The sequence below is a fragment of the Bubalus kerabau genome, chromosome 12 (genome assembly GCF_029407905.1).
Source record: "Bubalus kerabau isolate K-KA32 ecotype Philippines breed swamp buffalo chromosome 12, PCC_UOA_SB_1v2, whole genome shotgun sequence".
NCBI lineage: Eukaryota > Metazoa > Chordata > Mammalia > Artiodactyla > Bovidae > Bubalus > Bubalus kerabau.
Window position 1 is genome coordinate 25382685 of NC_073635.1, and position 24982 is coordinate 25407666.

Sequence of the window (24982 nt, forward strand, 5' to 3'; positions counted from 1 at the left end):
AAACTGGATATGCACATTGAAGCTAAGCCCTCAGCTTATCATGTTTCATTCCTCACAAAGCACTTGCAAATAATTCTAGTATTTCCAAATCTGAGCTTGTTTGTCAAACTAAGTATATGTGACAGTTTTCCCATGATGACCTATCTATTCAAGGGATATCAGTATGGCTTGTTCCAGATTTTTTCAAAGAAAAATTTATTTATTAATTCTGTAAAATTACCATGAAAAATGTGTCCCATTTTTCAACATTCTTATTTATAATTTCAGTAATTATTTAAAAAATGAGACTCAAGAATAGAGTTTCCAGTTTAGAAAATGACTTCTTGAATTCATTTTTTTCATGGTGACAAAACAGTTTCATTCAAATTTGCATGCATGCTAAGTCGTTTCAGTCGTGTCCGACTCTTTGTGACCCCTTGGACTGTAGCCCCCTAGGCTCCTCTGTCCATGGAATTCTCCAGGCAAGAATACTGGAGTGGGTAGCCATTCCTTTCTCCGGGGGATCTTCCTGACCCAGGGATCGAACCCAGATCCCCTGCACTGCAGGCAGACCCTTTACCATCTAAGGGCCACCAGGGAAGCCCTTATTCAAATTTACTGTTAAGCTTTAAAAGCATTTTTACACCGTCAGGCAATTAACAAATACCTGAAAGTCTTTTCAAACATTCTGATGCTTTAGAGCCAGCAGAGGGCGATAATAAGCAACCATTTGACGTACTTTTTTCTAGGCCTGTTTTAAAAATTGGGATGAGATGGCCAATGTCTCAGACATAATAATTTCACTGTATTATAAACTTGTATAGAAATTTGATTTTCCTAAGATCAACTAGATGTACTTCTCATATATGTAGCCTTTAAATTCATAAAACCACATAATTCACAAAATAAACTGTTACTAATATTGCAGGGACTTAAAAAAAAAGATTCCTAGCAAATATAACTATAGGTGATGAGTGTAAAAGAAATTGTTAAGTTCTCACCACAATAAAAAATTGCAACCATGTGAGGTCATGGATGTTAACGAAACTTATTTTTTGTGGTCTCTCCTGTGGATGGTCACCAATGGCAAATTGCCATAAGTGAGCCAGCATGGGAGAGGAGAAACAAGCTTTCTTCATCAACCCTGAGTAACAGAGAGCACCCTCAGCTCTCACTTAACAACTTTCAGATCCAGCCATTTTCTGTTTCGTGCAAAACACGACTTCAGCATTAAGGGGGTGAACATGCATTCAAGCTCCCTTCCCTGGGGAAGACAGCATGATTTCCCAGTGTCTCTGACATGGCAGGAACCCAGGCCCTCTCTAGGTCCGTGGATTTAGTTGCGAGCCCAGGAGGAAGCCTCAGATGGGGACTCATCTTAGGGTGTCTGGCTGATGAAAAGGTTGTCTTGTACTTGCAGGAATGCAGAGTTCATGTTCTCAGGTCCCAGAAGCTGCCCTGGTGGGTGGGCTGTGTCCAGCAGGCCTGTTTCGTGCCCCTGGAGGCTGCCTGGAAATCTGGCACAATCACGTGGCCCCGTTTTTGCTTTTCAGGGCTGGGGAGCCGAGTACCATCGCCAGGATGTCACAAGCACGCCCTGCTGGATTGAGATCCACCTTCATGGACCGCTGCAGTGGCTGGACAAAGTTCTGACTCAGATGGGCTCCCCACACAACCCGATTTCTTCGGTGTCTTAACAGTCCTGTCTCAACGCACATTTCTATAGGGTAGATGCTGTTGCAGGCAGTGGCTTGTATCATTTCAGATTCATGACTAACTGAAGTTTCTAAGTACACATGTAAATACATTTAATATATACTCTTCATATTTTGTATCACCATCTTGGTTTGTGCTTTCTAGTTAACCTGATGCCACTACAACGCAATGAGAAAAGCAGGGTTTTTGCACCTATGCTCTAATAAGCAGCAGCTTCTTTTGTGGGAGAGAACAAATGAGAGGCAAGTCTGTGGACAGTGTTTGAAGGGTGCTGGCAGAACAAAGGCAGCTTCCGTCTGCCGTGTCACATAAGGCATATTGTGTGGCCAGTCCAGAAAAATACTAAAACTGTTTACGTAGCAAAAATCAGGTACTAGCAGCGCTAGAGCAAATAACACTTTGGACAAAACAAACCTGTAACATTTAAACAACCTCACTTCAAATGCTGACAAAAAAAGAAAATCAAGCTTGTAAAATCAGTTATGTAAGACAAGTCATATAAGCTTTATTTATGAAGTTGAAATACCTGTAGGTAGACTGTTGTGCTGATATGAATGGTACCTTTTAAACCAATTAAAACTGTGATCGGAAAAGAAAGAAACTGTGAAGCTGAGAGCCAGGTTGCCTCATTATCTTACCACTGTACAAAAAAAATAAATGACTCTAATATGGGAAGATATTATAAATATAAAAATAGCATGAAATGAGCTATATCCCCCAACTGCAAAATAAGACCAGCACTTTCTTAATCCATGCATCACCCACAGAGATGCCTGCCTTCCACGTAGGAAATCACGTTAAGTTCCATGTAAGTTCTCCTGGTGACTAGGGCAGGCAGCTCTGCAGATCTTAGTCTGCACGGCATGCTTGCTGGCCTTGTGTTTAAGTCCCGTGTGTGTGTGTGTGGAAGCAGCAGTAGAATAAGAGCATCGGACAAAAACACCCTGTGTTTACTTATTCCTTCTCACATTCCCACGTTCACAGTCTCTAGGCGAGGGCACATTTTGCCGCATGTTCCTCACACGTTGGTAAACTAACTCTTCACAGATGACTCAAACAACATTCACTGAAGCCTTTGAGAAAACCTAGACACGTTGCTGCAATCAATGTGAGTTCTTTAACTTAGTGTCTCTACCGATTAAGTGACCTGCTGGTCATGGGTGGTAGCCTCTTATAAAACTAAAGCCTCATACCTGGAAATAAGTTCCCAAATAAGAGTAATTCCATAATCCCTATCATTTCTGAGGAACAGTGGTCCTGAATAACAGGACATTTTTAAAAAATGCATACAAAATACCAAAACCTGTTATTTACCCTTGGATGATAAAGAGAGGGCCATTTACCAAATTTCTAGGTACTTTGATATATATATATATATATTTCTGACCCACTAAACACTGCATTGCTTGGAAAATTATTTCACACCCTCTTTAAAATGTATAATTTAAGAAGGTAATTATGCTTGTTAACAGAGGGTACTTCAGTGATCCAGGAGGTTTCTTCATTTATACATTCTGTCGCAACTCTTTCTAGCATTAGTATATAGTAGCTGTTTCTCATTAAATTGTATTCAAGGTAGGAGTGATCGTATGAAAACAATGTATGCGTGAGCTACTGCCGTCACCTCTTGTAATGACTAGTGTTACCTAGAAGCTTTCATATATACAATAGAAAATATCACATTTTACATTAAAGTTAGGTGGTCCGTTTAGTGTTTAGAGAACTCTGTAGTTTATTGGTTCACCAACTATGTATGTAGGTACTGTAGAGTCAATGTACACAAGAAACCGTCCCAGCTCTCTGGAGCTGAGAGTCTACACGGAAATCCGTAGAATCATCCTCGTTTCAAGAACTATTAAAACAAAACATGCACTCTTTCTTATGCTTTAAAAAAGTGTAATTGATTTCCTAATTATCTCTATTTTGAAACTGATTTTCTGTCTCTTCTGAGCAATCAAGTCATGGATGAAGACATCCTTGGATAAATGAGGCTTTTCCTCTGTCTCAAAGCTGGATTTCTCCTCTCTTGCTTCCCTGTTTTCCAGTAATTCCCTATGTCCCCTTTCCTTGGAAAACGCATTAGTGTGGTGAAGTCTTCTCTAACGAGTCCTGCTGCACAAAACAGCATGAGGTACACGTGGTCTGGGCTCCAGGGATCAAACATCACTTTATCCGTCAGTGGTCAGACTCCTCCTCTGGTAATCTTACACCTTTACAGAATTAATCGGTACTAGTTGCTTATAATGACATGAAAAGATACACTGGCTTTCCACGAAGCTTTGGGAAACCAGTACAGAACGTTCCAGTGAACTGGAATTGTATCTTCAAAAAATAAATGATTAAAGTGGTACGTATGCATCACTACCAGGTCTATCTCACCAAAAGCCTTTATCAAGATATTGTGAAATTCAGAGAATTTAGAAGTGATGGGAAATTAACCCTTAAGTCATTGTAACATAGTCACATTTTAGATCAGGCTTTTAAATTTTTTTCTGGTAAGAATTGTTAAAAATTGTAATGCAAGGATTTGATTTCTGACTTCTAAATGTGCTTATTTAACATTCAATCCTTGAGGTAGACGGTCCAAACAATGTCTTCACATTCTTTTATAGGATCATGAGCAAAGTGGACATGCCGAGCCATTAATTGCATCAGCAATTGCCAAACATGTTTAACGTTGCCGTAGACAAGGCAATAGAGAACAGTAACATCTGGCCTGCTGACAAGACTCAGAACATTTACAGTGCTGTTCAAGTCTGGGTTTTGTTTTTCTCCTGTTAAAAATTTGAGATGTAAAAATTTTTAGTTAGATGATATTTTAATACCTACCAGTGCTTTGGAACTATTAAGATGTCAATTCTCAATACATTTACTTTATGTTATTTTTTTTTTACACTCAGTTTAAATCAGAAAAGGTTGGACAACCACCTAGCATTTAGAATCTCCTTTTCATTGTCTTCTTAGGAAGTGAATACCCCGTCATAGCAACAAAAACATTTTTTAGGTATTGCTTGTTAGACTTCAAGCACCGGCTTAACTTTGAGTATGTCCTGAATATTTGGTATACATAGTCAACAAATAAAGCAAAATGTAACATGCATTCCAAATTTTGTCTGCTCTTGTTAAAGGATTTAATGGCCGAACTGTATGACAAATTACATGATCTTGGCATATGTTAAGTTCAAATTAATGTAAAACAAACTAACAAAAAAGAAACTATTTCTACTTAAGTCATGTTTTTTATTATAGCTAGGCCTCAATTATCCTTCAAATGCACACTTACACTGTTATCTGATTGTTTATAATAAAGAATACTGTACCTAAATGTCTTTTGGCTCATTATTCCCTGAAATCCTCATAGAAGGATTTGTTGTATATGGGTCCTTAAGATGATCTTATACAATCCTGTTTTGAAAATTGGATTTTTTGAAATCCAACATCCTATAGAGAAATTAGGTAACAGTTTTGAATTAAGCATCTTAGAATAACTGGCATTAAATATAGAACCTTGGAGGGGGAAGGATAAATTAGGAGATTGGGATTAACATATACACACTACTGTATATAAAGTAGAAAAAAATATAGAACCTTGAAGATATTTTGCAGTAATTTTTGAAAGGATATGCATAGAAGCTTTTTTTTCCTGTGTATTAGCAAATATTAAGTGATACTACAGTATATGGGAATGAACAATTACTGTAAATATCTGTACATTGCTATATAATACCTGTTAGAAAAGTGTTAAAGGCAACTCAGGAAAAGTGAAGATGGAATCCAGGAGGAATATGAAAATATCTAAAAATGTAAATTTTCTGTTCTCTTCATTAAATGTCCTTCCAGTCTAAATGCGGTGGGGGGGGGGTGTAATATGTAAGTATTTTGAGAAAACTTGGTCTTTTATTAACTTGATTAAAGTTTTCTTTTTTTTTTTTTTTTTAAATGGAGCCCTTTATTCAAAATGTAAACAGATGAAAGACAAGCTATTCTAGTTCCACAGAGGAGGGTTCAGTCAGTTTAGTCACTTAGTCATGTCCGACTCTGCGACCCCGTGGACTGCAGCACGCCAGGCATCCCTGTCCATCACCAACTCCCGGAGCTTGCTCACACTCATGTCCATTGAGTCAGTGATGCCATCCAACCATCTCATCTTACTTAAGCTGAAGTTTATGGAGAGCGGTGATTGTGTCTTGCTTGTCTTTGCATCTCCTATTTTCCCTGACCCTGTTCTTGCATCCAAAATTTGGTATTGGTACTTCAACCACAAACTAGTACATATTTTTAAATATACCGTTGTATAGACACAAAATATTTTCTCTAAACATTAGCCTAAGAGACAGAATATTTTCATTAGCCTAGAAACTTCCACATATTCACTTATTAGATGATTCTTGAGCATCAGTTATTACCAGGCAGGCACTGTAGATAACAATGACAGATGACAGTTTCTGCCTTGAAGAAACTTCCAAGTCTGTGGAGGAAGATGAACAAGTAAACTGATAAAGGTCAATGTGCTATCAGCTGGGACAGGCTGCTGGAGGGCCTAGCAATGAGCTCTCCACCAGGCCTGGGTGTGTACCCCGGAAGGTTTCTGGGCGGATCCACCTTGCCTTCCTTCCCATTGGTTCCCATTAGCAAGGCTCCCAGACATTTCTAGACCAGCTTAGGTGCTCAATCTCTGTGCCCCCATCGTAATTTGTGCTCATCAAGATCCACTATCAATCCCTATACCATAATGTCTTCTTGTCCATCCATCTCTACAAGGCTGGGAACTTTTTAAAGACAAGGATTCTATCTGTGTTCAGCATTTTCCAGCTGTTTGTTTAGAAAGGCATTTGGGGTTCCCATTATGAAGGCAGAAATGGTATTTGTTTCCGATTCCTTTTTTAAAATCAGCAATTATTTAATTTCTTCCCAAAATAAAAATAATCGCAAGCTTCCAACTGCATGTCTGGTGACCATGCTGCAGCTGGTGGGGAAGAGAGAAGCATGCTTATGACTTAGTTTGCAAATACTCAGCTGTACAGTAGTAGCAAGGAAAGGCAGCTTTGACAGTTAAAACTTAAAATGATTTCTATTCTAAGCATTTATTTTCAGAATGTGAATTTGAGTAAAGAAGCAGAAGAATTCTCATAGAATAAGTCAACACGGCATATAAAGAAGATAACACTTCTGAACGTTTATCTCTGTATGATCATCATAGATGGTTCTATTATTTGCATACATCTGATAAAAATGTTAACTGTGGCCTCAGATTTACTCCAGTAATCTGAAAGATGATGTTAAGATGGAGTAAATATACTGAAAATTATATTCATGGTTGTTTTAAGCCCCAAATTACTCACACCTGCACGCAGTACATTATTTGGAGATAATGCCTGCAAGTGACAGGCTGGATTCTCTCTGGCCTCATCATTTAGAAAGAAAAAAACTAAACATTCTCAAAATAACCCACTGATGGTTAATGAAGTTGTCTGTAGAGAGATGCTTAGGAGTAGGGGTCAGAAGACTTTTCCATCCAGGGCCAGACAGTAAAAATTTTCCGCTTGTAACTACACAATTCTGCCACCACAGTGCAAAAGCCACCATAAACTATGTATGTGGCCAGGGGTGGCTCTGTGCCAGTGAAATCTTACAGATGTCGAAATCTGAATTTCATGTAATTTTCACATGTCATGAGATGATTTTTCTTTTGGTTTTCCAACCATTTAAAAATGTAAAAGCTATTCTTAGCCTGTGGCAGTACAGAAACGAACTGTGGGTTGGATCTGGCCTGGAGTGGGCCCCCACTTCGCTGAGACCTGAGGATAAAGCGTCTCGAATGTTACCAACCACAGCTGTGCCCTCATCTGAATCCCTCCTCAAGGAGACACCCTTGAGCCTGACCTCTGGTAAGCTCAGCTAACCCTTAACACTATTGCAGGGGAGGTGATTATTGTGAGCCACTATGCTTCGGGGTGGTGTGCTCGATAACTGACACAGTCGCCATGAACGAGCGGAAAGCTCATGCAGCTCTGTCTCTGGTTCGTCCTGAACCCTCAGGTGGGAGGAGCGGCGGCTTGTCACAAAGTGCAGGTAAGCCTGTTTGGAAGCACCTGTAATTTGTGATACAATTGCTATTTTGGTTCTGAACACTACCCTGGCTCCATCTGCTCTGCCAGTGCAACAGCTGTTTAAGAGATCTGTGTTCAAAATACTCCTCTTTTTCAGGCTCTGTGGGAAGGCTTGCCAGTTTGGTTGCTAGAGGTTAAGCATTCAATTCCTGGCTCCTGTTACTAACGCCAGAGGTGAGCCCTGGCATTGTCCAGTGAGGGCACAGTGCAGGCAGTTAGGCAGCACTGGCCTCTGAGGACTCATGTGGTGGGGAGCACCACGGTGATCCCAGGCTTCATCTTGTGGCTGGAGAAGAGGCTAGAGCCCAGTGCTCTGCTGGCCCCAAAACACCCAGCCCTCCTCTCCAAACTGGGTACCTGTGAGTTACTCAGTGAGTTTCGGTTTTAAATTCTCATTGGCCTTCAGAATAGGCAGTGCCTGGCCTGGGCAGGGGCCGTGGTCATTTTCCAATTGCTAACAAAGCAGGAAATGTTCAAGGTCTTAGATGGACTTTATACACCATTTAAAGGTAGTGAATGTCTGCGACTAGGGAGCAAAGGGCAATTCTGATGGTTGCTGGTGCTAAAGGGTGAATAGGAAAAAGAAGAGACACAGGAAACATGGCCACGTGGCCTCTGGGCATGAAGAGAGAAAGGTACCCGGACAAGGGAGGGAGGCTTGGCTTTTCTCACATTGGCAGACCCCTGACCCCAGGAGGGTCCACTCACTGGCACAAAAAGCAGGGTGTCAGAGCCCTGAAGGGTCTTTTAGAAAGGAAAGGCCAGCTCTGCAAGCATCACAGGAGCATGGAAACAGGGTCCCTGAGTACGAGATGGAGCTTCCATACTGGCAGACAACTTTGGGTGATCTTAGAAAAATATGGCTTTCTCTAAGACTCATTTTCTGAAAGAAAATAATGCTGTCACAATTACCCTCACCTGCCACCCACAGAGATGATCCTAATCAACATGATGGTGAAGTACACCTAACTATGTGTATTTTACTTAATATAATTATATTACCTCAATAAACAGTAATGTAATTTTGTGCAAATATCTGATGTTAATATATCCTGCTCCTTACTAGATTTTCAAAGGCAACCACCATAAAATCTTAACAGTGGACAGTGGTCTCCAACCAAAGACAGTCAACGACCCAGACTGCAATTATAAGAGAGGAAAACAGACAGAAAATCTCACTAGTTGTTACTTCTTTTATGCTTGTTTTCCTTAGCTCTCTGATTTTGCTTTCCTGCTGCATATACTCTTGGGCCCTTTTAAGCCCAAACTACAAACAGCTAATGAAAATCAGTATCTGTGCTCAATGACTACATTGTAACAAAGGCTGCATGCATTTCTATATCACTAGGGTAAAGCTATGAATAGAAAGCATCATTTAATTTGCTGCAGTTTATAATAATAAAAGCTTACCTTTGCTGCATTAAAATAATACAAATGATTATTTGGAGGGTGGAGCAATATATCATAAGGAGAACAGGGAAAAGCAGCCAATGTCCTGATTAGAAGATGAGATCAACTCACCTAATTATTAAACATGTCAAGTATTTTCACTAAAAAGTTTTGAAAATATTCAGTTTAAACTCAGTAAAAGCATTTTAATTAGTATTTTAATAATATTTTTTTTCTACAGTGAAACAAGTCTGCTCAATAAATGAGAGTTCAGCCCATCTCTAAATCATAAGCTAGACTATCTGAATGCAGGTCTCATGCATGCACCATTCAACAGCATCTGTAATCATGATTACAATACTCATTTTCATAGCTACATAAAGTTAGAAACTCAGGGGGTAATGATGATAGGAATACTAAAATTTCCATGTCGATTAGTTACACAAAGGAAATCAAGACTACCTGCCAACAGCTGTAGTAATTGTATTTTCTAATTCTAGAAAAAGAAGAAGTTTTAAATCAATAATCACGTCAAAGATCCCAAATTGAGACCTTTTAAACCAAAAGCCATAAAAGAAGTGTCAGATATGTCCAAATATTCAAAACTTGAAAGCCTACATGGGCAAGAGATACCATAAAAAGGTAAATAAACCAATGTTAGACATGAAAAAAAGAAAAATGACATAGGGTTCATTTTCGTAACAGTCACCAGACTTTTTGCACATTTTAGGAAAAAAGGAGGCTAATGGAAAAAATAGACAAAAGACAGGACTAGCTAATGGAGAGAAGAGCCAAATCTAAGTAGCCAACAAGCATAGGAAAAGGTTCTCAAATTTACCAGGATTCATGGAAATGCTAGTAAATGCAACAGGCAGCAGTAATATAGCTATCAGAAAGGCAAGAGGTTTAAAAAAAAAAAAAAAACCAGCAATTCCTACTGCTGGTAGAAATGCAAGGAAAAGAAATTCTCCCAGGGACTTCCCTGGGTAAGCCTCCATGCTCCCAACGCAGGGGGCCAGAGTTCAATCCCTGATCAGGAAACTAAGATCTCACATGGATGGTAAGAAACTCTCAGAGGGGACTCTCACAATAAATAAGTGCTACATATTCAGAAATACAGATTCGGCAGTAAAAATGTATTTCTTTCTATAAACTGAACTACAAAGCCAAGAAAAAACCATAGCCTATCTACTGTTTTCAATTTGTAATAGGACTTCAGTTTGTAATAACAAAAACACTTTGGAAAGAGTCATCTATGTGTGGTAAAAATTTAAGCGTTCAAAGGATTCTTTTGATAAAAGATCTCCCAACCACTGAACACCCCATTCTTCTACCCCATGACACCAGTGACCCAATTTTCCTTTACTACTTCCAATTTTGCATATGAGCTTGCATGAGCATATAATTATACATTTACATATAATTTGGTAACATTATTTATGATCTTTTGTATTTGCCTATTCAAAACTAACTGTAGTCCCCTCACAATTTTTGATTAATACAATCTTTGATGGACACCTCTTTTGAAGACCATTTGGCTGGATTAACTACTTCTGATGCAAAGCATCTGTTTCATCGTTTTCTTTCTTTCCCTTTCCTTTTTTGATTGCTTTTCAACAAGTTCTGGCGGTGCACTAGAGCTGCTGGTTGATGAGCTGAAGCAAATCCCTCTGGGTTTCTCCCTGAGTTGAGAGCCATCCCTGAGTTATTTACTTGCCACTAAATCCTACAGGCTTGTTTATTCAATCCCTCCAAATCCCACTCTTCAAGTGGAAGTCTGGGAATGGTCTTAAAACCAAGGCATAAAGCAGCTTGAGTTATTGATATACTCACTGTTACAGAGTGTTATAAAGACTGGGGCAGTTGCTAACTCATTGTAACGAGTACTGCTAGTTTCCTAGATGAAGTACCTCGTGCTCTCGGATTCTTCCTACACTTGCTCTGCAATGTCATAGTAAACTCCACTTCCTGTTGGCCTCATTTCTTCTCTGTTCAGCAAGAACTCTAGCTTCTATAACTGAGTACTCTCACAAAAGCAACCTAACTTCCTCCACTTCTTCCACTAAATGAATCTGAGCTCAAGCTTGCAATTTATCTTTCTTCCTCTATGTCTGTTGGAGCCCTGTAAACTGTCACCTGATTGCAGATTGCCATTATTGGTTCCTGGTTTCCAGACCAAATCTTCAATGCTGCTCATCAACCCTCTTACATACAGTATTACTGAGGATAATACTAATATTATTGAGGATATTGGTTTGGCTGGATGTCACAGAACACCTGAATAACCATGGCAGATACAAGAAATACAAGATCTACTGCCTCTCACACAGTAGTCCAAAACAGGGGGTCCCAGGCTAGGATGGTGTCTCTGCTCCTTGAGGCCATCCAAGGATACACACACAAGGCCAGTTCTCCAGATTTAAAGGATAAATAAGCTCAACCCCTCAGTGAGAGGAACAGTGAAGCCACGTTACAAAAGTAACACATACATGGAGGGGTAAAACAAAGTTGGGGGCAAACTGCAATAAACCTACCCCAAATAAGTAAAAACCTTATTGTTTTTTATACATTAAGTTCCTTTCTTTTAATATATTTTAAGTTCCTTCAGCTTTTACTGACCTATTACTTTCTAATTTCCTCATCCTGTTTCACTTGAAGAAGGATAAGCTGCTTTTTAACTAGACGTTAACTTATACTCTAGGGATTAAAAAAAAAAGCTCCCAGCTCCACAATTAAGAAAACAAGCTAACAGTGGACAACAAATGTAAATGGATTCCTCTGCATCTGGTGTAGAGCAACTGAAGAAGAGAATTAGTGAATCAGACAACTCAAAGGTCGATAATGACTTTAATGAGTAATTCTGGTAAGTGTTTCTGCACAGATATGCAGGTATAAAAACAGATATAAAAAGTCAACAAAAAGATTCCTTCTCTCCTTAAGGATATCTTAGAACATCCATGACTAAATTCAACTTGATATATATTTCATAGCTTAAAACTCAAGAGACTGTAACAACTTTCTGCACAGTTTTAACTTTCAGGCCCATGCACTTATTATTCTAACACTGGAAATACTTTCTTGACATTTGATTTGGCACTCTTATTGGTAAACTTCGCCTTTTAAAAGTTTTACTAGGAGAAAATACAAGAAAAAAGTATCTATCCAGATTGCCCATCACTCTCTGAACATTATCTAGGAATAATACGATCTTCTTACAAAAATGCTGGAGTGTTATTTTGGGGATCTCTTTTTGAAAAAGAAATGAGTATAAAAAAGTAGTTTTGTTCTGACACTGGTAAGAGAACATACGTTTGTACTGTTCACAAATTCAGTACACAAGAGTTGTTTGCTTTAAAAGAGAACACTGATAGAAGCACAGAGGCCGACTCTAGGAGGCGCACTCATTCCAGGGTACTCAGTTAATCCCTCCTGGGTTTTACCAGCACATCTTTGAGAAGAGGTGCACATCCTACTCTCTCAGATATTTAATAATGATCCCTTTCTTTACACATAAAAAATATGCTTACCACCTTGACAGCTCCAGTCTTAACCAGAAAGAAAAGGTTATTATGAGAACCCAACTCCAGGTGCCCTAACTACATTTTATCAACACAAATAGCTCTCAGTGTTTCTTAAGAGGAGGGTTATTGGCACCGAGTGCAAGATAATTCTGAACTGTGGGGGACCATTCCAGACACTTAGCATTCCTGGCCCACTCACTAAAAAACAGCAAGTTTTCAAGGTCACTGTGACAAAACATACCCATCCATGGCCCTTGTACTGCCATGGATTGCCCCTTGATGAGAACCACTGAGTTAGATGATCCAAGATTAATATCTATTAACTTCGTGACTTCCACAGAAAGCAACTGCTGTATTACCTTCAGTAACAATGACTGAAGAGAAACACTTAGTTTTTTTTAAAAAAAAAACCTTGTATTTAAATACTACCCTGGAAAGATAAGCTGATTTCCTCAAATCCACGGTGATCTGAAAGGACTAGACGCACAATGTGCAATGCTTATTTGTCTCCAAATGCACACATACATTCACAGGAAAATGACTGTTTACCATCTGCTGGCATGTCTTACTCCATTTATCTGTAGTATAAAAATATGTCCGTCTGTCTACTACAATAAGATAAAAAACGTGTAGATCTTCTTAATAAATTTCCTCACACCGATGTTCCTGGAAACTGCTGTTGTCTTTGTTCCAAAACTTGCTGATTTAATAGCTGCTGCTGTTTCTGTAAAAACTGCACCACTTCTGGACTTCTTAGTAATGACTTAAAAAGGAGAAAGAGAAAATATGTTTATTAATAGCAGTATTCTTATGAGATTGTATTCATGCTGTAAAATTACTCTGCTATATCCTTATACCCGATACAATATACTTACAAAAAAAATTCCTGAACTGAATTCATTTCTTCATTTGATGTACTGAAGTTAAACTTCAAACTAATAATAATAAAATCTGGTATCATGCATCAAATACTAAAATCTAAAACTCATGTGGGAAGCCTGATTTTATTGGTGACTTTGCACACAAAGGAAATGCTTTTATGATATGCCAGCATGTATACTCTTTATGAAACCTAAGAGCCAAGAAGAGCGCTGGCCCAAGATTACAGCAAGGGAAAAAAAAAAAAGGAAATGAAAAGATACCCCATGTAAACATGGCAGTTAAAATTCCAGTTTAGAAACATATACATTTTTGACAAGTACTGGAGCTCAAGTTCCTCCCGCTAGCTCACTAAGTAATTTGGAAGAAATTAAAAATGATGTATGATCGCGTGTATAGGTGTGTGTGTGTAAATATAGGTATACATGTATAATAAAACTAATATTAGCACACTACTAAAAGTTCAGAAAAGAAATACAACTGCTCTAGAAGAACTAATAAGTTTTATACACTGACCATTTTTAAATATAGTTATACTCACAAGACAAATATAAGACTGTTTTTATTAAAGTATTTATATAAATTGATAAGGAAGAAAAACCTTGAGCCTAATATACTGAACTCTTTGCGACCCCATGAATCACAACACGCCAGGAACTGAACTGAATATACTGAACAAGATAAACCAAATAAGATGGAAGTACCATCATTAAATACTGATTTTAAAATTTAACATTACAGCATAGTATATTTCCTATTTATTAAATGCTTTTGTTTAAAATTTATCCGTAAAGACTGCTGCTGCTAAGTCACTTCAGTCCTGTCTGACTCTGTGCGACCCCATAGATGGCAGCCCACCAGGCTCCTCTGTCCCTGGGATTCTCCAGGCAATACTGGAGTGGGTTGCCATTTCCTTCTCCAATGCATGTATGCCCACTAAGTCACTTCAGTCGTGTTCAACTCTCGTAAAGACTGCCCAACCTTTATTAAGTAAATGTACAACAGTCTACTTAGCTGTTATGAGGCTACTGAACAATGAAGTTGTTTAAATTACTATTTTACTATTTGTGATAAATACATTTCTGGGAATGTCCTTATGCTTAACTTTATCTATATTTAGGTTCATTTCCTGCATATGTCTTTAGAGTAAAATGATTTCTGAGTGAAGGAATGACCATTTTAAGGACTCTTGATACAGACTGTCCAACTGCTTTTTTATTAATATTATAATAAATATTATATTAGTGTTGTACTAATGTAAGATGCCATCAGAATACGAGTCCCTTTCATGGGAGTCCTCAACATCACTGTGTTTTATCATTTAAATAATTTTCACTTATTGAACTGTTTCTTATGTGATTTTTTTACTGATATGAAATACATTTCCATATCATATAAGGGAAGCATTTCTGCTTTTTTCCATTTATATTTTTTTTGCAATGTATTGAGGGCAAAATTTTTCATCAATCTGTATGAGAAAAATGTCAACCTTATCAAACATCATCTTTTATATATTTATTGCAACTCTTTTCCCTGTTACTTTCAAGTTTGCATTTTTATTTTTATGCTGCCATTTTTTTACTACAGTATTCATTTTTATGTAGCTAAAAGTCATGTATGGATATGAGAATTGGACTATAAAGACGGCTGAGTGCCGAAGAATTGATGCTTTTGAACTGTGGTGTTGGAGAAGATTCTTGAGAGTCCCATGGACTCCAAGGAGATCCAACCAGTCCATCCTAAAGCAGATCATTCCTGGGTGTTCACTGGAAAAGACTGATGTTGAAGCTGAAACTCCAATACTTTGGCCACCTGATGAGAAGAGCTGAATCATGTGAAAAGACCCTGATGCTGGGAAAGACTGAGGGCAGGAGGAGAAGGGGACGACAAAGGACGAGATGGCTGGATGGCATCACCGACTCGGACACAGGTTTGGGTGGACTCCAGGAGTTGGTGATGGACAGGAAGGCCTGGCATGCTGCAATTCATGGGGTTGCAAAGAGTTGGACACGACTGAGCGACTGAACTGAACTGAAATTATATTTTCTCTGTAATTTTGTCTTTATGAGATTCCAATGTATACTGGCAGAGGCACAGTTATAACTGTGATAACCAGTTTAAAAATCTCAAAAGTTGAACAGTTCCATTTATAACAAACAAATGTGTCAGGTTTGGAACTACTGTACAAACAGATATTTACCAGTCTTTTTTGATTTAACACTTGTTCTAAAAGAGTAGGTCTTGCAGGTCGATCTCCAAAAGATCCCGTTTTTTGTTTTACAATGGAGAGTAAGTTGTCTGCACTTTCCTGCAATAAAAGACAAAATGCAAATAGGATTAAGAGTTGATATGATAATCCATGATTACAGGCATTTCAATGATGCTTTGCTTCTCTTCCTTATTGCCCAGTTCCTGGGAGCCTTTGGGAAAGTCCCTCTTTAAGTCACTAGGCAAAGTGTTGACATTTAATTTTATATAACACGCCTCACTCCCTCACCCTCCAGCATTTCCAACCTGGGATCTTCAGTCTCCAGAAGTTCTCAAAAATCAACGGAGGGGCAGGGGTAGAGGAAGGGGACCTATTTTAATAGCTGTGAGCGATTTTCAACATTACAAAACAATGCCAAGTGGAAACGGAACACTGTCTTCAGATAAAGCTATCCAGGTCAAATTGTCTGCCTGCCTTTGGATGGAATATGTGAACTCAAAGGCCATTTATATAGTGCTAATGAAACACTCTTCACTGCTTTTTTTGCCCAACAAAACAACAAACACCACCAACCAAAAAATGGAGTAGGCAGTAAAATATTACTTAAAGAAAAGCAATTGATACACAAAGATTTCAAAATTTGGAAGTCACCAGGAGAAAAATGACAAATTGGCTTTGAAAAGACTGGGAAGCACTGGTGTAAGTAATCTCTTGCCACTGGTATAGACAAAACAGGTAGCCCTGAAATCACACCATACCCTGAGGCATCCTTCTCAAAATCAGCAGCACTTACTACCAACTATGTTCCCCCAGTTACCTGGTAGGATCTTCAATACTTACAATTTTCCTGGCCAATAAAATGCTAAGTTTACTGAAACATCCTGACTCTTATAAAATGCTGACTATATACAAAAATTCTGACAAATATAAAGTCACATAAGCCATGCCTTGTATAAATTTACTCTTATTCTGCTCTTCATCTAAAGATTATTTAGATGTTAAGCTGTTTTTTTCTCTTGATCTTTTTTTTAAAACGTTTCCAATTTTATTTTATTTATTTTTGGCCATGCCATGTGGGATCTTAGTTCCCCAGACAGGAATCAAATCCATGCTCCCTGCATTGGAAGTGCAGAGTCTTAACGACTGCACCATCAGGGAAATCCTTTGACTTTCTTTCTACTGGTTTCTGAGTTATCTATTAGAATATTCACCTCATCTCTTTCACTATGAGAAGTTTATCAATTTAATGTTAAAAAAATATTCAATTCCTAAACATGTTAAGCCTCACAAACACACACACACACACACCTGTAAAAAGAAGACTCTACTACTCAGAGAAAACAAAAATAATTTCTTTCTCTCTCCCCACAAGATTAACTACTTATGGGACTGATTGATTCTTATGTGTACTAGAAATGGGATGCTGAAATTGACAGTGGAGTTTCCGTATTCTCACCACCTCATACACATCACTGTGCATTAATACATTCAGAATGTTAGTAACACAAAATCATAGAAGCTTGTAGTGAAAATAACCTTCAGTCATCCAGTCCTAACTTCTGCAAGTGCTGGAATTACAGAAATCTTCAACACTTTTTGATCTAAGGAGTTACCAACTTTTGAGGCTACCCATCCTGAATATTCATTGGAAGGACTGATGCTGAAGCTGAAACTCCAATACTTTGGCCACCTGATGCGAAGAACTGACTATTGGAAAAGACCCTGATGCTGGGAAAGACTGAAGGCGGGAGGAGAAGGGAACGACAGAGGATGAGATGGTTGGATGGCATCACCGACTCAAAGGACAATAAGTCTGAGTAAATTCCAGAATTTGGTGATGGACAGGGAGGCCTGGTGTGCTGCAGTCCATGGGGTCGCAGAGTCAGACACGACTGAGCGACTGAACTGATTTGGTTTTGAGTAACTAACGTTTAGGTGTCATTTCCTTAGGTTGGGCTGAAACACATAACCCTTGTGACTCACCTGAGCCCTGGTTACTTCAGAACTATGCAAAATAACTCTACTGCTTCTTCCAAATGATAGCCTTCTTAGACATTTTATGATAATGATCAATCCCACAGGTCACTGCTTTCATCCCTGGTTCCTTTCTGTGTCACTCACACAGCACCATTTTTAGATACATGGACTAAACATTATATACATCTGTTCCTCATTTAACCTTGATTTGTGTCAGAAATACTGATTTCTTTTTTTTTTTTAAGGAATACTGATTTTTAAATACCTTAATTTCTAATCTTGCTGCTCATATTATGGCAGCACACCCCGTCACCACCTACCAGTCCTTCTATAGCTATCTCCTAAAAATCTCTAAATCTAGAGGCCCTTGACTTTAACCCAGACCATTACAATAGGAGCCCTTGTTACTGCCTAACTAGGAACTTTCTTTTGAAGCCTCCAAATTCAAATCCCAATGCCTGGCATTCAGTATCATACAAAAACTGGCTTCAAACTCTTTCCAAATTTATCTTTTGTGAATTTTCCACACAGATACTCCACTTTAGTCTTCTGAAAAGTAGCTCCTGTATTCCCACTTCTCCTTCCTTTACTAAGACGTGCTTCTCTTTCTTTTTACCACCAAAATTCTAGGGAAGCAGGATAGTGTGGGGATAAGACTGAAGGTTCTAGAACCACTGCTTGGGTTTGAGTACTTGCTGGCTGCATGATCTGGGCCAAGTTACTTAACCTCTCTTTGCCTCAGCTTCCACTTATGGAAAGTGAAGTATCTATCTCACTGCTGAAGGGGGAGACTCCATTTATAGCTGAGCACTGTGCCTGGCATATTTCAAACACAAACTATTAGCCATCCTTTCTAGCTTATACTGAGTTGTATTTTCTCTGCAAAGCTTTTCTAGAATATCTCAGCCTACAGTGATCTATCCTCTCCACTACTAAAGAAAGCAGCACTTATAGTTGGCCCTTATTGTATCCTGACTGTTTCCGTTAGTTCTTTTCTTTCCACTCAGTTTAACAAAGACTTAGAGCTCCTGATTCTTCAAACTGATAGTGTCCTTTAAGTAAATGGCTATTATTTGTTGAGTATAGCAATTCTCTTTCCTAAGAAATCATGCAAGTTATTTCAGAATAGGAAAAAATTAAAGTTTCTTTTTGTAGGGGTTGGAGGGAGAGATTCTAATTCAGGTATCTACTTGACTTTTATTATTTTCCTCAAACTGTAGGTGTAAATGCTTGACAATTAAAAAAGAAAGAAAGAAAAAGAAAGTGGTTACAGGTAAAACATGTCTTCCTGAAAAGAAGTGTATCATCTTCTCAGTCTGTAAAGAATTCTGAAGTGAATGAGTACCTTTGGAACAAACAGAGGGTCAAACGACTACCCTTATTTTCATTCTTGAATAAGAGAGATGCTTATTTACTGAGAATTGGAGTATTAAAAATAAAGTTAACTGAGAGAAAGGCACTGAGAACAGAACTAAACACTATTAATAAGAACAGAGTACTGAGATAAGATTAAGAATATAACACAAAGAATACTAACCAAAGTACTCTTTTTTCCACTTTAGCTAGTGGAAAGGTGCTGAGAACAGGGTACTAAGATTAGGTATACTCAAGAAAAGGATACTGAGAATAGGGTAGTGAAAAAAGAAAGAGATTACCTTCTCTAAAGGACCGATTTCAGTTGGGTTCCTAATGCTCTTTGCCTGCTCCTCCAGTGATAAATCAGCTCAATTTACTACCTGCCCTTCCAGCCCATATCCCAGATCTTTGAAATTACAGCTTTGCTACCATGTCACACCATTTTCATCGAGATTTACTCATCTCTACAAGGGTGTACCAAAACTGTTCAGGCTTGCCTACGTCTGCATAAACTTTTTGAGGGCAAGCACTCGCTAACTTTCAGTCACAAGTCCAGCCACGGAAACCCAGCCCCTTCGGGAGCCGGTGGGCAGGCGCTGGAGCTGCGGTCTGCGGCAGGAGTTGGGTCTCTTTTTCCACCTCCCACTCCCCCAGACCCAGGCCATACCTCCAGTTTGACGTTTCCTGAGCTGCCAGCCGCGGCGGCCCCACCACAGTTCAGGGCCTGGTCGCTTTTCTTCTTCTTGTACTTGTCCTTGTACATCTTGTTGCGGTGTTTCTTGCACATCCACGGTTTGCGCTGCTTGGCCACCTGGCTCGTGGTCTCGCTGCAGCCCTCGTACGTGCATGTCTTGCTCAGGCCGCCGCCGCCGCCACCACCGCTGCCCCGTCTCCGGGCTCCCCCGCCGCCGCCCTCGCCCCCCGAGTGGGTCTCCTCGTCCTCCAGATCCTCCAAACTGGCTGTGCTCTCGCCTCCTCCCGGGGGGTCCGAGGTGTCCAGCAGGTCGGCCTCGTCCTCCCCCGCCTCCTCCTCGCCATCCCCCGCCACCTCGCACAGGTACCGAACGGGCTTGCCGGGCCCGCCGCTGCCCACCAGGGCCGGAGCCGGCCGCAGGACGCCCTCGGCCGCGGCTTCGTCCTGCCCTCCACAGGGGTGCATCACCAGCAGCGCGAACTGCGAGGCCGAGGCGCCCGGGACGGGGGCTGGAGCCAGGGCCTGGCCCGGGGCAGGGGCGGGGGCTCCGGGGCGGAGCGCGCCGCTGGCGGCGCCCGGCCCCGCGCCTTCGGTGACACCCTGCACCTCCGTGCTGCTGAGACTTAGGTGTTGGGGATCCACGAGCCCGGCCTTTCAGCACCTGCCGGGCCCAACTGCACCTAGCAAACCAGCTTCCCTGGACCACGAGAAAAACCCGAGAGGGCTCCGCACCAGCGCCCCACTGCGCCTGCGCGTCTGCCGCCGGCGCGTGAGCGTCTCTACGCTCCGTGGCTTCAGGGAACCCGGCGTCTCTGAGGGGTGGGGCTGAGCGGCCGCCCGAGGGGCTGACTGCGCATGTGCGATTCGCGGTGGCGGGAGATTGCTGCATCGCGGTCGGTCCCGCGTCTGGTGCTGCCTGCCCTTGAGGTTTTGAGGAGCTGGGCCTGGCGGCGCTTTTTGACTGGAACTGACTCTGCCTAAATGTTTCGAAGCACTTTTTTTTTTTTTACTGAAACTACACAGTGTAAATTCACATTGTTCATGAGCCTTCTTATGCGGCATCAGGACTGCATTATAATATTTCACCCCACTCTGACAGGAATGGGAGATGATAGGCTGAGCAGTGGCCGTGTCACGACCAGGCCCCACTAGATAGCAGTCAGTGAAGGCAGAGGCGGCCGATGTGAAAATGGTACCACGGAGAAGGAGTGAACCAGACCCGGGCCGGGATGTATTTCTGTGGAGAACTAAATGGTTTACTCTTGAAACCTTTTTCTTTCTTGGAAATTGGTTAAAATACGTGGTCTTTGGGTTTCCCAGGCGGCTCAGTGGTAAAGAATCCGCCTGCCAATGCAGGAGACAAAGGAGACTTGGGTTGGGAAGATCCTCTGGAGGAGGAAATGACAACCCACTCCAATATTCTTGCCTGGAAGATCCAGGGAACAGAGGAGCCTGATGGGCTAGTCCAGGGGGTCGCAAAGAGTCGTTGGTGACTGAGGACGCACAGCACGTGGCCTTTGCTAAGACCTCTAAGGTAAGTCCTCAGTACAGTTTTCACGAACTATAGTGACGGGAATGTGTGAATAGGATTATCGAATGGCAAACGTTAGAAAGACAATGATCTATCATTCCTACCAGTTGTTATGCAGTTGCTGGTCACTGAATCTGGACTCAGGCAAATCGGATCCTTCCATGGCCCTGAGCAAAACTGTCAGGTAGATGTGCTCTCTCCTTTTTTTCCTTCCTCCTTCTCTAGTCAGAATTCCCATTCCACCCATTGGAAAGGAAAGCGATGGTTACCCAACAAATGATAAATCTGTTCACAGGAAAGTGTTTGGATGTTGCTATGTGGGTAGGTCTTAACTACGTTAAAAATTTTTTTTAAAAACATTTTATTTCTAAAAAAATTATTAACCATCATCTGAGCCTTCAGCAAGTTAGTCTTTTCATGTGACTAGAGGTAGTTGATGGAAGCCGGCTGTGGTGGAGGGTCTTGCCCCAGTGTTGATGGCTAGTGGTCGATGCCTGTAGTAGTTGCTAAAACCAGCTACATTTTAAGGAGAGGAAGAAGGTTTGGAATAGACCAACCTGGGTGGCACTGTCCTGTGTGACCAGGGCTAGTTAGTGACAATCTCTGTGAGCTTCAGTTTTCTTGCTGGTAAAATGGGCAGTTGGTTGTGTGTTAGAGTCAGTGGATGGAAGCTCACTGTTATACTTTATACTATTAATTGTTACATTAAATTACATAAATATATTTAATATATTAAATTACATAAATTTACAATTAATTTATGTTAAAAACAAAGATCACAAAACTCAAAACTCATCTCTTCATAATTGTTTTACTTTTAGCTACGCTGATAAGATAAATTATGTTGGTTGTATCTGTATGTGGAAATACTGTTTACTGGTGTGATACTGCTTATCTCTTCTCAGCTCTGCATTAAGAGATGTGTTGGTAGCTTGAAACCAGCCATTGTGGAAGTATTAACACCATGGAAATTGTCAAATGCTACAAAGCAGGGCTTGAATTTATTGTTGGTTGTCTCTAGATTTAAGAAAGTGATAGCAAAAATGTTAATGAAGATTAAAGGTAAAATGTTTCATGTCTGTGGCTGTCATATAGTCAATACCACCCATCCATAATTGAGAAAATATTCTTTCATTCTTTGAAAACTGTCATGATTGATTTCACCAAAGAAGCTTCTTACCTCAGTGAAGAACAAGTGAAGTTCTGGCATACATCTTCATTGTTTCACTTTTCTCCTGAAAGTAAATAAAAATATCAGTCAACATTCTTGTCAGAACTACACTGTTGGTCAATAATGTGCACAGCTTCTTTGCTGTATTAGCCAGACATCAAGCATTTATTTATTGTTTGAATTTGTGACACTATTGTTGGTGAAATAATTTTAAAAACTGAAAGTGGATTTTGCAAGACATGGCAAGTCACACCGAAGTATAAGTGTTTGGAGTTTACAATTAAGAGTCATGTATTGTATTATTGATTGTAAATTGTGTGCTAAGCATTCTTTATATCAGTTAACTGGTTTAAAAAAATACTAGCACATCACTGAGGGAAGTACTATTTAAATCCTAGTACAAATTCCTTTTATATAGTATTCAATAAATGACATCAGATTGGTTTTTTTTAAGTTTTATTGAGACATAATTTACACACCATTAAAGAACCTATTATGACACTACCCTTATGGCAGAAAGTGAAGAGGAACTAAAAAGCCTATTGATGAAAGTGAAAGTGGAGAGTGAAAAAGTTGGCTTAAACATCAACATTTAGAAAACGAAGCTCATGGCATCTGGTCCCATCACTTCATGGGAAATAGATGGGGAAACAGTGGAAACAGTGTAAGACTTTATTTTTTTGGGCTCCAAAATCACTGCAGATGCTGACTGCAGCCATGAAATTAAAAGACGCTTACTCCTTGGAAGGAAAGTTATGACCAACCTAGATAGCATATTGAAAAACAGAGACGCTACTTTGCCAACAAAGGTCCGTCTAGTCAAGGTTATGGTTTTTCCAGTGGTCATGTATGGATGTGAGAGTTGGACTGTGAAGAAAGCTGAGCGCCGAAGAATTGATGCTTTTGAACTGTGGTGTTGGAGAAGACTCTTGAGAGTCCCTTGGACTGCAAGGAGATCCAACCAGTCCATTCTAAGGAGATCAGCCCTGGGATTTCTTTGGAGGGAATGATGCTGAAGCTGAAACTCCAGTACTTTGGCCACCTCATGCAAAGAGTTGACTCATTGGAAAACACTCATGCTGGGAGGGATTGGGGGCAGGAGGAGAAGGGGATGACAGAGGATGAGATGGCTGGATGGCATCACTGACTCGATGGACGTGAGTCTGAGTGAACTCCGGGAGTTGGTGATGGACAGGGAGGCCTGGCGTGCTGCGATTCATGGGATCGCAAAGAGTCGGACACGACCGAACGACTGAACTGAACTGAACTGAACTGAAAGAACCCATTGTAAGTGAACAACTTAATGGTTTTTAGTGCACTTATAGAGTTGTGAAACCATCACCACACTCTAGTTTTAGAACATTTTCATCACCTATATAAGATCCTCCTGTCCATGCTCAGTCAACCCCTGCTCCTTCTCCCAGCAGGAAGCCATTAATCTACTTCACATGCTACAGATTTGCCTTTTGTGGGCATTTTATATAAGTGAAAGAGGTGAGTGAAAAAATTGGCCTAAAGTTCAACACTCAGAAAACGAAGATCATGGCATCTGGTCCCATCACTTCATGGGAAATAGATGGGGGAACAGAGGAAACAGTGGCTGACTTTATTTTTCTGGGCTCCAAAATCACTGCAGATGGTGACTGCAGCCATGAAATTAAAAGACACTTGCTCCTTGGAAGGAAAGTTATGACCAACCTAGATAGCATATTGAAAAACAGAGGCATTACTTAGCCAACAAAGGTCCCTCTAGTCAAGGCTATGGTTTTTCCAGTAGTCATGTATGGATGAGAGAGTTGGACTATAAAGAAAGCTGAGTGCTGAAGAATTGATGCTTTTGAACTGTGGTGAACAAAGACTCCTGAGAGTCCCTTGGACTGCAGGGAAATCCAACCAGTCCATCCTACAGGAGATCAGTCCCAGGTGTTCATTGGAGGGACTGACGTTGAAGCTGAAACTCCAATACTTTGGCCACCTGATGTGGAGAGCTGACTCATTTGAAAAGACCCTCATACTGGGAAAGATTGAGAGTGAGAGAAGGGGACAACAAAGGATGAGATGGTTGGATGGCATCACTGACACAATGGACATGGGTTTGGGTGGACTCCGGGAGTTGGTGATGGACAGGGAGGCCTGGCGTGCTGCTGTTCATGGGGTCGCAAAGAAGTCGGACACAACTGAGCAACTGAACTGAACTGAGTCATATAATACATGGTCTTTTGTACCTGGCTTCTTTCACTTAGCATAAATGTTTTTAAAATTCATCTACTTTGTTAATTGTATCAGTAGTTTGTTTCTTTTTATTGCAGAATGTTATTTCATTGCCTTGTTTGTCTGTTCACCATTGGAGGACATTTGGATTCTTTTCAGCAATGTTCCATAATAGCAACAAGTTTTTTATCTAAGATTTAGACTAGAATGGACTCTCAAACTATTTCCTGAATGAATAT

General features: G+C 40.3%; 2 protein-coding genes across 3 annotated transcripts in view; one reads left to right on the forward strand and one right to left on the reverse strand.

Moving 5' to 3' along the window:
* SMAD9 (SMAD family member 9) overlaps positions 1-1910 on the forward strand; it is a 61091-nt gene extending 59181 nt beyond the window's left edge. For both annotated transcript variants that reach the window (XM_055542339.1, XM_055542340.1), the window contains one exon: positions 1533-1910. In XM_055542339.1, coding sequence (XP_055398314.1) covers positions 1533-1676 — 144 coding nt within the window. In that variant the 3' untranslated portion in view covers positions 1677-1910. The remainder of the gene's footprint in view (positions 1-1532) is intronic.
* A 10116-nt stretch (positions 1911-12026) lies between these two features.
* On the reverse strand, positions 12027-20573 carry RFXAP (regulatory factor X associated protein). The gene is made up of 3 exons (XM_055542341.1): positions 19804-20573; positions 15795-15902; positions 12027-13478 (listed from the first exon to the last, which is right to left on the reverse strand). The coding sequence occupies exons 1-3, from the start codon at positions 20293-20295 to the stop codon at positions 13368-13370; spliced, it is 711 nt and encodes a 236-aa protein (XP_055398316.1). The 5' UTR covers positions 20296-20573; the 3' UTR covers positions 12027-13367.
* Positions 20574-24982: the final 4409 nt, after the last annotated feature.